This window comes from Lontra canadensis, unplaced genomic scaffold (assembly GCF_010015895.1).
Source record: "Lontra canadensis isolate GAN:19392208 unplaced genomic scaffold, GSC_riverotter_1.0 scaffold123, whole genome shotgun sequence".
In the NCBI taxonomy this organism is placed as follows: Eukaryota; Metazoa; Chordata; class Mammalia; order Carnivora; family Mustelidae; genus Lontra; species Lontra canadensis.
Genome location: NW_022631117.1, coordinates 4,546,576 through 4,564,653, shown reverse-complemented (window position 1 = coordinate 4,564,653; position 18,078 = coordinate 4,546,576). Strand labels below are relative to the sequence as shown.

Sequence of the window (18,078 nt, the reverse complement as noted above, 5' to 3'; positions counted from 1 at the left end):
CTGTTCGCTGCCAGATTCCTTCCCGACGTTTCTAGCGGGACCATGAAAGAATGAGCTGCAGAATTCATCTCTTTCCAACCTCCTAATTTTACCCAAGAGGAATCTGAATCCCAGAGAGGCTACGTGTTTCCCCCAGAATCACACAGCTGGGGAAAACCTTGCATTGTGCTTTCTCCGCATGACACGGAACTCAGGCATTCAGCCGTTGTTTACTGACCGACTTATGCTAGGTGCTAGGGGTAGAGAAATGAATAAGAAATGGCCCCCACCCTCAAGACCTAGAGAGGAACAGAGACTATGAACCTCTAAACAGTTGCATTAGATTCCCAAGAATGAATTAGGGTGCCTTAAGCCAGAGCACACTGCCAAGTCTGGTCGGATTGCCAGAGGTAAAGAAAACTCTGGACAGGCTATTTCTCTTGAGTGCCCACTCTGTGCCCGGCCCTGACTTTGGTGCAAGAGGACAGACCCTGCTCTAAAGGAGCCTGCGGTTAGGGTTCTGTGTTGGAAGCCAAGTTTAAGGCAACTGGGCAAACAGCTGTCTTGCATCCACTCTGTCTCAGGCACTGTTCTAGATGCGGAGGCTATGGCAGTCAGCGGGGTTGACGATCTGACAATCTTTCAGGAACTTTTTACCAATATCGTCCTATATATTAGCACAGAGAATGTTTTTGAGATCTGAATTTGGTTCAGAATCTGTCTGGAGGCTGAGGACTGGTGTCGTTGGCCATTGCCTGTTTTTAGCGTGGGGCGGGGTGGTGGGAGGGGGACACCGTCGGACACAGCCAACAAATGAGTGTAGGAATTTGATGGGTTTTATTCTCTCGCCCGCAAAAGGTCAGGATGGCATGGAGAGCAGTGTTTATTATGAAAAGTGAAGTATCCACTGGATTGCTTAGTCAAGTTCTCGGAGTGGGGGGCGGGTGGGCGCGGGGGGTGGTGGGTTGCAGGCCTTTGTCCAGGGGCATCTACATGCAGTTCTGGGTCAATCTTGGCCCATTTGGTTTTGGAGGTGGAAGGCATTTCCCCAAAAGGCAAGTTGCTCTTTTGTCCTCAATGGCCTTTTTTTTTTAAACTTCCCACTGTTCTTCTACCTGAGCGGCCACGTAATTCTCCCGTGTGGCTTTTGAGGGTCCCTTCGGCGCTTTGTAGAGCTCTGTCTTGTTCCCGGAATGCCGGTCAGACAAGGCTCCGCACCTGGTCCCCAGGCCAGTGCCGCATGGCACAGCAGCGCCCCCAAAGTGCCTCTCATCCCAACCACAGCCAAGCCCCTTGGAAAAAAATGTGCCAGTGACGTTTTGTGTTTGGTCCGCAGCTGTCCCCCGCCTACCTGTGTTGCTCACCATGGAAGAGATGGAGAAGACTGGTATCCAGCTGCAGAGACCTATAAAGACAGAGTGGAATCCCCGGTGTGTCCTCTTCACCTATTTCCAAGGGGACATCGGCAGTGTGGTGGACGAACACTTCTCCAGAGCTCTGCGCAATGTCAGGAGCCCCGAGGGCTTGAGCCCCTCGACCCAGAGCCCAGACGTGATGCTGAGGAATGGTGAGCATGTTGGGAGGGAGGAGGCTGGAATTCTCGGTCAAGGCTACCACGGAAAGACCAGTTCTCTCCTGCCTTTGATGCGCTGAGACGTGTGCATTTGGGAAGGCAAGTCACACCGTGAGTGAGAGACTGCACCCATTTCTTGGAAGTTTAGTGTGAAAATCAACACCATAATCCAACTAGGTCACCTGTTTCATGATTTCCTTAATTGCATTCAATGCTGGGTTCACTGCTTAGTACATAATAAGAGAGCCATGACTGTTTGCTATTATCAGCCTTCGTCATTTATTTATTTATTTAAAAGATCTTTATTTATGTATTTATTTGTCAGAGACTGAGAGAGAGAGAGAGAGAGTATGCAAGCATGAGCAGGGAGAGTGGCAGGCAGAGGGCAAAGCAGGCTCCCCGCCTGCACGAGCCCGATGGGGGGCTCCATCCCAGGACCCCGCGATCATGACCTGAGTTGAAGACGCTTACCTGAATGAGCCACCCAGGTGTCCCAGCCTTTGTTATGTATTATTATGATTACTACTACTGGCCTGACCACATGTCCCCTGTAGGTGCACCCAGCCTCCCTTCAAATAATAGCAGATGACCTGGCGAGCGAGGGCAGGGCTCCAGAGGGGTCCATAAAGAGTCTCAGGGAGCATCTCTCTCCCCGCCCTTAACAGCATTAGGACGTCAACTGCACACACTGTTTGGTAATTGAAAAATAAAAAATAAGCATTCTCGGGGCGCCTAGGTTGTTCAGTTGGTTAAGTGTCCTACTCCTTGTTTTGGCTCAGATTATGATCTCAGGGTCGTGAGAACAAGCCCCAAGTCAGGCTCTGTGCCCTGCGGGGAGTCGGCTTAAGACTGTCTCGCTCTCCCTCTGTCCTGCTCTCTAAAATAAATGAATAAATAAGCATTCTTCCATCTCCAAACAATTATTTCAAGAAAGATGAGTCCAGGAGCGCTCATCACAATACCCAGGGTTGGGGAAAACTATAAAATTAAGCTGGCAGGGCTGTAGTAGGACTTTCATAGACCCTAGATCCTTCTGGGCCTCTTCCTCAGTACAATTATGAAAAAAGACACATTGTGACTGCAGTGGTATAAAAACAACTTTAATTCAGGCTGGATTCTTTTTATGTATTCATTGTTTTGTTATATTCATTTTTCTTCTAAGTTTAAAAGATGTTAAAACATTTCATGGGCTCCTAAAAGTATCCGTGGGCCCTAGGTACTGAACCTGCTGTGCCTCATGGAGAAGTCACCCTGCGAGATGGATGGGAGTCCGTCCACCATTTTGAAATGTGCAATAGACCGGGGTCTGGTTGATTTCAAGAACTCTCAGTTGTTGTTGCCCAGCACCCGTGTTGAATGCCCAGCTGCCACCGGAGTATGTACATGCCTCCAAATGGTTGTTCGCTTTATGCAAAGATGCCAAGTGGGCGGCATCTGCCTGTGGAGGACGATCTTACCTCTTTTCAGGAGCCATCACTCCAGCTTCGCTCTTTGGGCCTGAATGGGGACTTGGTGTGTATATCCGATGTATTCGCCTTTGCAGAATTTACTTTTGTCCTAGAAATTATTTTTCCCATCAGGTGACATGATTTTCTGAGACTCTTGTGAGTTGAGCAAACACGTGGAAGGGGGCGTGGTAGCAGCGGCCACTAAAGGAAATGATGTAGAGTTTGCACTTGCAACGGGCACAATGGGGGTGGGTGGCTGGAGGGTGGGGAGGTGATGTCCAAGAGGGTAGTGAGTACTTCAGAGCAGGAGCAGCAACGACTGACTGAGTCATTTGGGGAATTAACGTGTAGTAACAGCTGATAAACGGGATAAGTGGGTTTCAGAGGATCTAATCCGCTCCTTGGAAGAATCAGAATCCCAAGCTCTTCACAGGCATGGACTTTGGTTATGTGGCTTTGACTGAGTTCTGAACACACTGGCTTGGATTCATTATAATCACTCCCTTGTAAGTGCCATCTACCTATAGTCCCTCACATCCTGTGTCCCACTTACCTGATAAACCCCAGCCTGAAATAAAACCAACTCTTGGCCTATTGCCCCATTTGGTAGTGAGACTCAAAAATGGCACCTACGCGCACTCTGTCCTCTTCCTCTCTTGGTCTTTGGAACTCACTCCACTCAGGCTTTCATCCTTATGAGTCTTTAACCACTCTCATTGAGGTTAGCCAGTGACCTCCAGCTGCCAAATCAATGGTCTTTCCCTGTCTCCATCTTGTTTTTTGATCCGTCGGCAACATTGGCTGCAGTGAGTGGCTCCTCCCTCTTAGAAACGCCTCCCTTGGGTGCCTGGGTGGCTCAGTTGGTTAAGCGGCTGCCTTCGGCTTGGGTCATGATCCCAGAGTCCTGGAATCGAGTCCTGCATCTGGCTCCCAGCTCTGCAGGGTGTCTGCTTCTCCCTCTGACCTTCTACTCTCTCGTGCTCTCTCTCACTTTCTCTCTCAAATAAATAAATAAAATCTTAAAAGAAAAAAAAAGAAATGCCTCCTTCACTTGGATCTCATAACATCACGTTCTCTTGGTTTTCCTCCTTCCTCCCAGGTTACTACTCTTCAGTCTTCTTTGCTAGACATCCTCTTCTCTTCAGCTTCTAAATGTTTGGAGGCCCCAGTGTTCGGGTCGCAGACAATTTCTCTATCCACATTCACTCCCTAAGGGATCTCTTCTCTCTCTTGGTCTTTTTTTTTTTAAGATTTTATTTATTATTTGACACAGAGAGAGAGAGAGATTGATCACAAGTAGGCAGAGACAGGCAGAGAAAGGGGGGGGAAGCAGGCTCCCTGCTGAGCAGAGAACCTGATGTGGGGCTCGATCCCAGGGCCCTGAGATCATGACCTGAGCCGAAGGCAGAGGCTTAACCCACTGAGCCACCCAGGTGCCCCTCTCTCTTGATCTTAAGTACCATCTGTATCAATTCCAAATGCATTACCTTCAGCCCAGACTGCATTTCAGTTCTGTCTATCCAGCTGCGTATTTGATCCCTTCACATGTCTATTAGGAATCACCAACAGCGAGGCTCAGATTGAGCTCTTACACTCCTTGACCTGTTCTGTCCACTGTCTCCCCATCTCAATATGTGGCACCTGCATCCTTCCGTTTAACTGGGAGTCATGTTTTGTTTTTTTTAAAGATTTTATTTATGTATTTGACAGACAGAGATCACAGGTAGGCAGAGAGGCAGGCAGAGAGAGAGGGGGGAAGCAGGCTCCCTGCTGAGCAGAGAGCCCGATGTGGGGCTCGATCCCAGGGCCCTGGGATCATGACCCGAGCTGAAGGCAGAGGCTTTAACCCACTGAGCCACCCAGGCGCCCCACTGGGAGTCGTGTTTAACTCCTCTCTTTGCCCCCTACCCCATGCCCAGTCCTTTGAAAAATTCTGTCAGTTTTACCTTCAAAATATACCCATGTTCTTTTTTTTTTAAGTTTTTTTTTAAGATTTTATTTATTTATTTGACAGAGAGATCACAAGTAGACAGAGAGGCAGGCAGAGAGAGAGGGGGAAGCAGGCTCCCCGCTGAGCAGAGAGCCCGCTGCGGGGCTCGATCCCAGGACCCTGGGATCATGACATGAGCCAAAGCAGAGGCTTTAACCCACTGAGCCACCCAGGCGCCCCAAAATATACCCATGTTCTGACCATGTCTGCCCCCCTCTGCTGCAATCATGTTGGTCCAGGAAGCTGTCATCTCACCCCTGGATTTTTTTTTAAGATTTTATTTATTTATTTGACAGACAGAGATCACAAGTAGGCAGAGAGGCAGGCAGAGAGAGAGATAGGAGGAAGCAGCCTACCTGCTGAGCAGAGAGCTCAATGCGGGGCTCGATCCCAGGACCCTGAGATCATGACCTGAGCCGAAGGCAGCAGCTTTAACCCACTGAGCCACCCAGGCACCCTCACCCCTGGATTTTTGTAGTAGCTTCCTGACTGGTCTCCTTGCTTGCATCTTTACTCCCCTTCTGTCTGTTCTCAAGATAGTCAGAATGGTATCACTAAAAGGAAAGTCTCATCCTATATCTCTTCTGTTCAGAACCTTCCACTAGCTTCCTGTCTCACCTGTAATCAAATCCAAAGTCTTGCATGGGGCCTTGTTTTCATTTTGATTTCATATCCAGCCATCCCCACCTCATCTCATCCAATCTAGCCTCCTACTATTTGTAGAACACTCTAAGTACAGTCCTGCCTCAGGATCTTTGGAGCTCCCCATCCCTTTCCCTGAAATGCTCTTTCTCCAGATAACTGCATGACTTTCCCCTTTTCTCCATTCAGCTCTCCATCGGAATGTCTCCTCTCCAGCCAGGCCCTCTCTGCACAATCTGTTTAAAAAATAGAAGCACCCTCCCCATCATCACCCTCTGTCTTCTTACACTATTTTTATTTTATTTTATTTTATTTTATTTTATTTTAGTATATTATACATTTATGTGTTTTCTTTCTTGTCTCCTCCCATTCTCTAAACTCTGAATCACCTGGTAGCAGGGCCTCTGTTCATTGCTACTTCCCAAGACACATGGAAGGTGCCTGGTAAATATCGTCTGAATGAATGAAATCGTGATTCAGATGTCTGCCGTAGATGGAGTCACTGAGGAGAGTGGGGCGTGTGGCTTTAGAACCAGCTCCACCATTTATTAACAACGTGATCTCAGGGCACACCCCTTCCTCTGTCCGTACCTCCACTTCCTCCTCCCTATAGCTGAGTATTATTTAACTATAGGAGGAGTCTGAGATCGTGCGTGTCCACTGGCACATAGTGCTATGTAGGTGTTTGTTCTGTTTGTGTGGTCGTAGGAAATCTTGACGTGTTTTTGAGTGGCTAGAGCGATAGGGGGGCCTGCATTCAAAGCACTAAGATCACAGAGCAACAGGCCCCTCCTGGAAGCCTACGCATTTTCTAGGGGCTTCTGCCTTGTGGCGGCCATATGGTTTCCTATGCCCTCTGACTTCATTCTCTTCTGTGACATTCCCGTGCATGAAGGGAGCTTGGACGTGGCCCTGCTTCTTGCCCAAGCCAACTTTCCCAGGCCAAACAGACAGGCAGCCATCTTCTCCACTTACTCTCCGGGTGGCATTTACCCTGTGAAAATCTCCCCAGTCCCTTGACTGTGAAGATGTCTTGCTCACAGAGTGCGGGGCAGGTGGGGCAGAGTTTGGTCCAGCTGACTGGGTAGAGGAAGTCCTGTCTTCCTCGAGGCCTCTGAGCACGGTTAAGAGTCAATCTCTCATAAGTTCTGTTGCCTCACGGGAGGCCCCGTGAAAGAAGGCCTGTCCCCCAGCGGTTCCCACAAGACGGGTTATGTGAGAGCCCCACAGCTTCGGAAACGGTGGGAAATCCATGAAGTGGCCTTTCATTACCGACCGTTAGCAGCCTCTCTGTCCCTGCAGGCCAGCCCCAGGCCGCCAAGCCCCGGCTGAACCGTGTACCCAACAGAACAGGCCCCCATTCACAGGCTCCCGTTACGACTCGGCCACTTTCTAAGGGCGCTCTGTCAAGCCAAATATGCAAAGCCCAAATACAGAGGCCCATGTGGCTAGGAAATGCCATCGAATTTCCTGGCTGTTTTCCCCAGATCCAAATTATTTTTTTATTTACTTATGTATATTTCACACTGGCTGGACTTTAGAAAACACAGGCTGAAGGCATTTTTGAATGATCTGCCTTTGAAAAGGACATGGAGGATTTCAGAGTAGGTAACCAGAGAAGCTTCAGAAGGCAGAGGACAGGGTCTTCCGGCCCCAGGAAAGGGCTGCTGTGAGAAGGTGGGTGAGTGTGTTCCTGAGCACCTAGAAGGACTTTTGCTAAGGGTAACAATTATGGAGCACGTCTTGTGTGGGGGGCGCTTTGCTGGGGGCTCCCACGTGGATGAGCTCATTGAATCCTCACACCAGCTGTTGCTTAACTTGCATTGTGCCCATTATCTTGGGAAGAAAACTGAGGCTAGCCAGTTCGACTCCGATCCTGAGCTCTCAGCCGCTCTAAAAAACTGCCCGCATTCTGTGTTTCATCTTCATTTCCACCCAGGGAAAGGCTCTGGATAATCAGCAAACGACTGGGTACCCCGGGAAGGCGATGTAAAGGAGGGAGTGGGACCCAGCAGGGAGCCCTAGCACCCCGGAACAGGACTGTGTCCTGTAAGCTGTCCTTCTGTCCCTGGTGTTGTTTCAACCTCAGCGAATACAAACAATATCCTCTTTGTTTCTGGGGTGAATGAATAAGAGGCCGGTGCCACTAGCCAAGAAGGCAGAGAAGGGAGAGTCAGTGCGTGCAGATCAGACAAGCCGAAGTTTGGACTGTCACGGTGCAAGAAGTGAGTGTTCGCAGGGTACTTGGTTTTCCCTTCATCATAAAGCAGGATTTGTATTAAAGGCAGAGACAGAGGAAGGGGAGGAGAACGAGAAGGAAGGATGGGTGGAAGGAAAGCCGGCCGTTACGGATTGGTCTTTTACAACCGTGACTCTGATCTAATGAGTCAAGGGGCTTCCTCAGTTTTTATTTAAAAAAAAATGTTTTAATCACAAAGGTACTGTTATTTTTTGAAAATTAGAAAACAAAGACAAGCATTCAGGACAGAAGCACGGGTGCTTATGCATACATGCTAAGTTTTATACCATGACATCATTTTGTACATAAGTCGTGTGTGTATGTGTGTATATATATACACACACACTTGTATATATACATGTAAATATCCCAGGACACAGAGATCATGATCTGAGCCGAAGGCAGCTGCTTGACTGACTGAGTCCCCCCCAGGCACCCCTACAACATCATTTTAATGGCTCCAGCATATCCTTTTTATAGATGTACCAAATCTATTATAATTTTTGGACATCAGATTGTTACCAATTTGTCACTATATTATAAATATCCTTTTGAATATCCTCATAGCTACATTTTTGCACACATCCTTGATTATATCCCTAAATCATTATAAGGGGAATGATTGGATCAAAGGGTACATACCAGTTGCCCCCAGAAACAGTCCAGACGCAGGAGTGTGTGAGAGCACGCAGCGCGCACACAGCCTTCTTTGCAATACCTGGGAGACAGAGGTGCTAAGGGCACAAGTTTTGGAATCAGGCAGCCAGAGCGTTTGCTGGCTGTGTTGCATGGCCTTGGGCAAGTCACCTTAGCCACTCCAAGTCTTTATTTTGTCGGCTGGGTCGCTGTGAGGATCATGTGAGCTCAGGTGGGCAGAGCATTAAGCCAAGCGCCCGGCCCGGGATAAGTGCTCAGTAAACAAAACTCTTATGGATTTGCAATCGCTCCTACCCGCCTCTGGTGTATCATTTCCTAGAAATGGACACGCACTGAGCAGTGGCTTCTGAAAATTCTCTTCCATGCCATCTACCCTCCATATCAGCCTTCAAGGGCTGCTGTGGCTGTGGGCTCTTGTGCCCTGGACTCTCCCCTTCCCCAGCACTCTTTTTTTTTTAAGATTTTATTTATTTATTTGTAGACAGAGAGGCCAGCAGAGAGAGAGAGGGGGAAGCAGGCTCCCTGTCCCAAGACCCTGAGATCGTGACCTGAGCCGAAAGCAGAGGCTTTAACCCACTGAGCCACGCAGGCGCCCCTCCCCAGCACTCTCTTGAGGCTAGGATGGGACTGGGAGGCATGGTCTAAATCTAGATGCTCAGAGCTGGGAGCGTTTTGGATGGAAGCCTTTTTTATTCCACTTGAAAGGAAAATCCAGGCTGCCCTGAGTGTCCCAGAACTAAAATGTTCCTGGACTGGTCTCCATTCATTCATGTAGTTTGGGGTTTGATAAAGCAGCAGTCTTCCCTGGGGCTCCCTCCCTCTCCTCTCTGGAGGTAACTAAGAGCCGGGGACCTTGGGTAAGAAAGTGTCTCCAAGGTCACTTCTAGCAGCGGCTGCAGCCACCTTGAGCCAGTCAGGGCTGTGGCTTAGAATGCCTTCACGGTTCACAGGGTAGGGGAGCACGGCTGCCGGGAAGAGTCCATCCCCCCCCCAAAATTCAGGGTCTCCACTCCATGAGGCACCAACACCCAAGTCTCCTCTGGAAAGATGACTTTCCTCAAGTCATCCAAGGCCCACCATGGGGTTGCTGTGAATTTGGGATGTGGGACACTGCCTCCTTCATGTTGCCATCCCAGCTGTGCTCTGGTGCACTCAGTGACCAGATGGACCTTGGACAGTGGCACACCACCCACTCCCCTGAATGTTTTGATTGGAAAATTCTGGAAGGCTTAAAAAAAGAAAAGAAAAAAGAAAATTCTGGAAAGGAAGCAGCTAAATATTCAAAAGCCACTGGTCTCTAGGTTGTATATCAGAGATCTGTAAGGCCAGTTTGGATGGCAACTGCCCGCTTGTGGGGCTACACATGCTTCAGCGTGAAGCATGCTAGTGATTATACTAAGGCAGCTTAACCGCTCATTTTGTGCTACACAGTGGCCTGCATGGCTACCGCTCTGCAGATACCAATTTTCAAAAGTAGCATTCATCACCAAAGAACAAATCTCAAGATGTTTTCTTGCCCTTGGTTTCATCAAGAGAGGCCAACCATCGCTCCTTACTCATTGTGAGTGATGTGAAATGCCGGGTAGAATGTGCATGTCACGTAGGTTAGAACTTCTTTTGCTCTCATCTGGATTACACGAAAAGCTATGATGGGAGGGCAGGTGTGTGGGAGGGGGACGTGCTTCAGTGTCACTGTGCAGATCACTCAAGATGTGTTTATCTTGTACAAAATCAAGGGAAGTGGAACATTGGGAGAGCTGGGAGAGGCACACGTGGGGTGGAGGGTGGGGGGAAGGGAACCAGACAGTCTCTCCAGCCCTCCAGTCTTCCTTTGTCTCCACGCCCACGCCCCCCTTCATTATCTTCCATAGATGAGAGGCTCTAGGCTTTAAGCACCATCTGCCAGCGCTCCCTCCCTCCTCCCCTCTTGCCTGAGTGGGTGTTGCGAATGGGGAAAACATCCATCCATGTCAGAGCTGCCCTAGACTTTTTGAAGACTCGGTTTCAGCTGCTATCCTAGGCACAATGAGAATAGTATCTCTGAAATTAGAAGAGACTCCATGCCCCCTTGCTAGTGCACAAGAACCTTGCGAGAAGAAACTGAGTCACTACTTTGACCTCGAGCATTTTGCTTTTGCAGGAAGAGGTCCAAGCACTCACTTCCTTACCCTGACTAATCTGCTTTGCTAATTTGGCCCGTGCCCCTGGTCCCTCTAGAAAATGGGGTTTTGACCCCTAGACTTGTATGAATGAGTTATACACGGGCAAGCGTTAAGCCCTTTATAAAGTTCTAGTTGGTGTATTCAAACCACGAGCTATAAAATCAAACCAACCAGCAACAACCAAACACAAATCACCTTTCTTTTTCATTTCCTTCCTTCCTTCCTTCCTTCCTTCCTTCCTTCCTTCCTTCCTTTCCAAATCACCTTTCTAATCAAGCAATTTTACTTCTAGAAGTTTCCTTGAGGGGCTTGTTGGACATGGGTGCAAAGATGTTCATCACAGTGTTGTTAATTTAACTAAACACTGTGCTGCTGCAGGCTCTACTCGTTGCCATGGGCGGATATCTGTGATATTTTAATGACCCCAAAGCAGCCTTAAAAATCCTATGTGATGTGAAAACCATGTGGACCTAAATAGAAGCAAATCCTAGAGAGAAGTATGCCTAAAGGGAGACAATGGTGGTCTCTGGGTATTGCAGTCAAGAGTGGGGTTTGTTTTCTCTTTTGTTTTGGAGGGGTCTCTCTCTCTCTCTCTCTCTCTCTCTTTTTTTTTTTTTTTACTTTTTCTACACATTAAAAAAGAGTCTGTAGTAACCAGAAAAAATGCTGCTATTTCCATTTTGAAAACAATAAGCCCCTAACATGTCTTATCAATCTTTCCTTCCCAGATAGTGACATGCCTCCAAATCAGTGGCGTTTCTCTTCCCAGTGGACAAAGCCAGAGCCAGAAGCATCTTTTGCTTATGGTACCACCAACTGCAGCTTGAATGGGCCCAGTGTCCTGATGCCGGATCAGTACCCAGTGCCCCTGGCGGGGAGCCCCTCCAATCCGTCTGACGAGCTGTGGCAGTACCCCTTCCTGGGCAGCCCCAGCTCCTCAGAGCCTGGCTACTCTCACGCCTACTCCAGTGGGCACATGGTTCTAGAACCCCAGTCCGATGGGAAATATGAGCCCTTTCTAAGTCTCCTCCAGCAAGACCGACACCTCGCCCATCCTCAGGAATCCACCGTGTGGGAGGACTACAGCTCTGCCCAGGTAGCCGGAGGCCCCGGATCGCTCTGCGACTTGCCTCCCGGTTCAGCCCACGGTAAGAAAATTGCCTCCAGATACTTGGAGGACCGCCTCCGATTGGCTGTCGTCAAGAGCGAGTTGGCCACGAGGTGGGGTGCCAAGGCTAATTGCTCCCTCTTCAGACATGGGGCTGTGGAGGGATGGAATGTTCTGCTGCAGTGTTCCGTAGACGAATGATTCAGGGTTAGTTGGCCCCGAATAGTCACCCCAGTCTGTTGACTTGGACTTAGTCTAGAAAAAGGATTTAGGCTGTTGCCTAAAATCCCAGGATCCTGCTTCCACCTCGCCATCAGCCACCAAATAATCTGCTTGGGAAACAGAATTCTCTGACATACCTACAGGCTCAAACTCTATCCTCTAGACAGGTTGGCAACTGGCAGTGATGACAATTTTCTGGGCAGAAACAAGGGCAATCTATACCAACCATCTGCTCCAAGCATTAAAATTCAAAGCCACCGTAGAGGCGGTCCCATGGGTGCCTGGAGACGCCACAGTGCCTGGCTGTCTGTGGCTCATGCCTGTGCCCTGGGCCCCTCCTGCTCCGTCTCCCTCGGGCGCCTGCGCCCTGGCCACCACCCCTCCAGCTGAACTGACCCCCACCCCCTTAAGGCTCATTCACTTCTTCATTCACTCACTTACCCAACCAATATTTAATTATTGCCTACTAGATGCCAACTGCTTACCAAAAAAACAAGACTCCCTTCTTTGTAAAAGGCCGGGGGACAACTGGCCTGAAGCACGCTTTTACTGACAGAACAACCCAATCTACAAAATTTGCCTTTCCTATGAAATCCTTGTAATAATATATATTTGATGGTTTCATGGGGCCAAGTGCGCATCCTCTGGCATTCCATACTCTGGACAAATTTTCACACGTGTCTGTAGTTGTAGGGTTCCATGCCTGAAAGAAATTGCTAGAAGCTGCCTTTACGCGGAACTAAATATACAGTACACAAAGGGCCTGTTCAGCGTAGCCTACCTAAGTCAGGCACCGTGTTCCAGCCTAATGTCAAAAACAAACTTCCCATTAAAATAACACTCTTGTCATTTCCAGAGTTTGATTCAGAATGGACTTCAAGAGTAAATCAGAAAAATGTCATGCTTGGGAAACCCATGACAATTCCCACCCCAGTGCTCTTTTTCAAAAATCTGTTCCTACTGGATTCAGAGGAAAAATTAGGCCAGCCTTGTTTCCATATATGTCTGTGCATACACACAGCAGAGCCCTGTTTCAACAGTTGGTTAGAACACAGATGGCTCAAATCCTCACCTCCCAAACATAATGACTATACAGTTCAAACCCAATGCAGCAAATATTTAGTGAACATCTACTATACGCCAGGCACATTATGGCAAAATTATGAAGCAGGCGTGATCCTATTTCTGAAACTTTCAGACACATTCTGAAATGTTTATCACCAAGTCTGACTACCGAGAACTTCACGCTCTCCTACTAACACTGACGTCAGTTGTATTCATGGGCCGGATGGTCTGGGATCTGTTGGGGAAGTCAGGAACGCTGCCTGGACGATGGGAACGAGACCCCAAGGTACCTTAGAAACAGAAACTTCTCTGTTTTTGTACCATCTGATGAGAGGAAATATGCCCCGTGTCTATCAACTGAGGGGTGGGGGGCAGCTGGGTGGTGGCTCAGTCAGTCCAGGGTCCTGAAATGGAGTTCCGCATCGGCCTCCTTGCTCAGCAGGGAGTCTGCTTCTCCCTCTCTACCCCTCCCCCTGCTCATGTTCATGCTCTCTCTTTCTCTCAAATAAAGAAATAAATAATCTTTAGAAATAAACTGAGGGTCAGGCATTTGGAGTCCCTGGAGATTTCTAATCGTGTTCCTCCTTTCTAGAAAAGAAAACCTATTTTCCCCCTGATGGTGGACCCGGCAATGCCAGCTTTGCAAGTGAAAGTGGGTGTGGGGTTCTGCCTTTGATACTTTGTCCCTATAGCTTGGGAACACAACTTGAGGAGAAGCTCATAGTGTGAAAACCAGGCTCTTCAACTGGTTAAGACCCCGATTTCTATTACTTAGTATTTTCATAGTTGCAGTTTGTTTCATCTTAGTCTCAAAGAGCCCATGTACTTGGTGCCTTGTAAAATGTCTTGACCTTTTTTTTTTTCTTTACCATTTTCTCATTTTGAGATCTGAGCAGCTCTATGGAGTTTTTACCTGGGCAGGATTTAACCCAGATGACTCAGCGAAATGAACAAATTCATGCAGATTAGTTTGCTTACCCCAGATGTTGAGTTTTCAGCCCAGCACAGAGGGCCACCCCGGAACTCCACAGCCCAGGAAAATGCCATCTGAGGCTAAAGGCCAGGACTCTGGGCTCCACATTCAATTTGAAAGTGGTGTTAGTAGGAACTTCCAAATGGGAATGTGGTTCTAATCTGGGTTCATGATGTACTAGTCTCAGAAACTTGGGCACGTTTCTTTAACCTCTCCGTTCCTCAGTTGGCTCATTTGTAAAATGAGGATTAAGATAGTGCGCCACCCCCCCGCCGTGTAAATGCTTAGGATCTATATTCCAATGTTAATCATCCACAGTATGCCATTAAAAGTAAGCCACCAAGCACACAGAGTCAGACTGGCACACAGTAAGCCATCAAAAAGTGACATTGGGGAGGAGGGTATCTTGTATGCCTCAGGCTGCTCTGGGCTATGGGCATGAGGAAAGCAAGAGCAGCGCCATGGCTGCCATGGCTGCCATGGCCGCCATCTCAAATGCTTTACCTTCTAGTGTGAAGGTTGGGGGAGGGCAGTAGTAGATCTCACTAGAATGTTAGCTTCTTAAGAGCCAAGGCACTGAGAGGTGTGTACCCACATCCCAGCATCTGCAACAGAGCCCGGCACAGAGGGGAATACGTATTTGTTGAAGGGATGAAGGAGAGAGTGCTGGAAACAATAGAACGTTGAAGAAGGAAATAGTAAAAATACATCTTTGACACGGTACAGATTATTTTTTTGAAGCCCTTGCGTAAGACAGACCAACGGACAAACCATAAGTCACCGTCGGTGATTAATTGGCCATGGCCAAGAGAAGAGTTGGATTTAGGGCTGGTTCAAGAGCTTTAACGTGACTGAGTCATGCCTCACACCAATCTCTACCTGAGAGGATGAGTTCTGCTAGCCTCCTAATTAATGAAAGTCAGGATTATAAAGTCTCCTCTAAGTACTTGTGAATAGGTTGTACATTTTTAAATGTTAAGCCTTAGAATTACTGAAAACTTGATGCCTGAAATTGTTCCTAGGCCAAAAATAGCAGCAACAACATGTATGGGTGTGGCCTATGGGCCAGAACCCATACCCGCCGTCCTGCTCTGTGCCCACAGTGCCCTTGTGAATTGTGTATGTGCCTATCTTTGGTGCCTTACACAACAGGTCTTTGGGGAGTAGAGATTAAATGAATATTCTCATTTTGTAGATGAGGAGACAGAGTTTCAAACAGGTGACAGGACTTGCCCTAAGATCACACAGCAGCAGGTGGCAGAGGTACACCTCTCTTTGCTCTCCGTCTTAAAGCCATCCTCAATCATAAATGACAGTACACGTAAATCCTGAAAAACAATTCCAAGTTCAATCAAGTGTACCGCAGTGAGAGTTGGCAACTGGTAAGATTGTTTCACTGCCTATGGGTTCCTTGACTATCTGTGGCCGGGACACTGTCCTAGAATAAGGGGGGGGGGATGCTGGGAAAGCGGGCACATGAACAACAGTACCTTGGGCGAAGGTCAAGGGGACGGACTTCCCAAGCAGAGAGCAGTTGAGGGGAGATGGGGAGTGGGTACTTGGCTATGCCAACTGTCCCAAGTCAGCTGTCCCGCCCCTGTGGCTCTGGGCAGAGGGAGGCAGGAGGGCACAGGGACTGGGAAGGGGGCCACTTCTGGGCGCCCCAGCAAATCTGCTCTTCAAGTTCCCAGATCTTGGCTGATGGTGAGCACCACGGGAGAGCTTGGGAAAGGCACAGATTGCACGTTCTCACTTCTGATAGATTTGGCACAGAGCTCCATTGCCTCTAGACGTTTGATTCTTTGTATATTTTCTATGAGCCTTTATCAGAGTGAACTGGATGACCCTTTCAGTAGGAATCAGTAGTTCCGAAAGATCTCCTGTGTGAGGCTCCAGATAAAGATTGGTCAAAAGAAGGAAGGTCAAGTCTCCTCGTCCCCCTCTGATATGGGCTCAGTCCCCTCCTGCTAGCAGAGGCAAGTTACTTAACCTCCTTAAACCTCCCTCAGCAACTTTTCTCCACACCGCCTCCACAACCATTGCCTTCACCTGCCAAAGCCTCCATCCTGCATGAACCTCGCTGGCTCCCTTCTGTGCCTCACGCCAACCAAACAGCCCTTGGGAACATCACCTGCCCAGCTGTTTGTACTTGCGACTCCTGACCTCAGACTTCAGCTGGGCCCTCAGGAAACCGACGACTGCCATACTTGCCCACTTTTCAACCCCAGATTCACACCCTCAGCTGATGCTCTTGCCCTAGAGTTGATGGAGAAAACAGAGGTCATCTGATTAGTACTCTTCTGACTCCCCACAAACACACCTGTGAATCGACGTGCACCTGTGTCCTCACTCTCCTTTTGGACCCGTTCAATGTTACCGTGTTCCCTCCTCCTAGCCAATGTCTGTGCTGCCACGTGGCCCTTCTCTGGTCTCGGTGACCTTCCCCACGAGGCTATCCTCATCCTCCCCCATCATCATTTGATCTCTTCATCTTTATTTGATCATTCCCATTATCATACAGATAGAAGGCAAATATTAGAGCCCCCCTTTTTTAATTAAAGATTTTATTTATTTATTTGACAGAGAGGCAGAGAGAGACAGCGAGAGGGGGAACACAAGCAGGGAAACAGGAAAGGGAGAAGCAGGCTTTCCCGCCAAGCAGGGAGCCTGACGTGGGGCTCAATCCCAGGAGCCTAGGACTGTGACCTGAGCCAAAGGGTAGTGGAGGTTGTTGGACTGGAGGATTAGGTTATGGAAACAGGTAGCGCTAAGACTACATATGCCACTGACATGGGAGGTGGTGGGTGGAGAGTAGATGTTTGAAATTGAAATGGCAAGGGTGCCACGTGTTTGGGCTATGACAGAGTCTAGCGTCCTGCCGTAGGAATGGCTGGCTGGGGTAGAAGGAAGTAAAAGGTCATTTGAGATGAGAATGGTAAGATTCGCTGAAGTGAAGCAAAAGAAAAACCGATAGCGACCTATAAGGTAGGTACTATTTTTATCCTTATTCACATGACAGGAAAATTGAGGTTTAGGGAGGTTAAATAATTAGCCCAAAGTCAAGGTCAGTGAGTACCAGAGTCCACTTTCTCTGACCTCCAAGTCCTTGGTCTTCCCTACGATGCCAATTCTACTCTACTACATAAAATGACAGTGCCTCTTTTTTAAGTCTATATAAAGATTTTATTTATTTGAGAGAGAGCCTGTGTAAATGTTGGGGGAAGGGGCAGTGGGAGAGGGAGAGAGAGAATCTCAAGCAGACTCCCTATGAGCACTGGGCTTCCTCTCCCAACCCCCAAATCAGGACCTGAGCCGAAACCAAGTGTCGGAGGCTTAACCGACTGAGCCACCCAAGAGCCCTGAAGACCCTGCCTCTTTAACAAAATAGTAGCTAACATTGGTTGAGCATATATGAGCCAGGCCCTGTTTGAAGGGCTTTCCGTGTGTTTAATTCACGTGCTCCTTCCCAGAATCTTGGAAGTTACATTAGCAGCCTCGTTTAACAGGTGAGAATGTGGGGCTCAGAGAGACTAGGGAACTCGCCTAAGGTCACACAACGAGGCAGCGGTGGGGTCGGGATTCAGATGGCTTCTTCCTCATCGTGCTTATCCTGTTTTCCAGAAAGCCAGTCGCCGGAGAGAAGAAATGTGTTCTTTTATTGAACCTCAGTCTGAAGAAGAGAATTCCTTTTCCCAAACCTGCTCATGATTTTCTACTGTGAATCCAGATTCTAGAGATGGCAGCGTCCTTAGTCTTTCCATCACTAAAGAGCATCGAGCCAAGAGCACATTGCTGTTCCCCTTAAAATCCGACCTTCTCTTCTTTGGCACCTACATCCTGTGGCAGGAGTTTGCACACTTTAGTGACTCACCAACACATGGAACCGTGAAAAGAGCGGTTCAGGGATGAGAACCGTCGCGGCCCCCCGCCTGCCTCTCCCACCTTCCCTGTACCTGCTCCCCTCCTACTTAGAAATCAGTCTCCTTACCCTGTACCAGCAGGGTTTTTCAAACCAAGACT

At 48.5% G+C, this 18,078-nt stretch overlaps 1 protein-coding gene across 2 annotated transcripts in view; it reads left to right on the top strand.

The window, feature by feature from the left end:
* Positions 1 to 17,802, top strand: part of VGLL1 (vestigial like family member 1) — a 28,617-nt gene extending 10,815 nt beyond the window's left edge. For both annotated transcript variants that reach the window (XM_032841407.1, XM_032841406.1), the window contains exons 2-4: positions 1,316 to 1,546; positions 11,419 to 11,838; positions 17,680 to 17,802. In XM_032841407.1, the coding sequence (XP_032697298.1) occupies positions 1,345 to 1,546; positions 11,419 to 11,838; positions 17,680 to 17,720 (663 nt within the window). In that variant the 5' untranslated portion in view covers positions 1,316 to 1,344 and the 3' untranslated portion in view covers positions 17,721 to 17,802. The remainder of the gene's footprint in view (positions 1 to 1,315; positions 1,547 to 11,418; positions 11,839 to 17,679) is intronic.
* Positions 17,803 to 18,078: the final 276 nt, after the last annotated feature.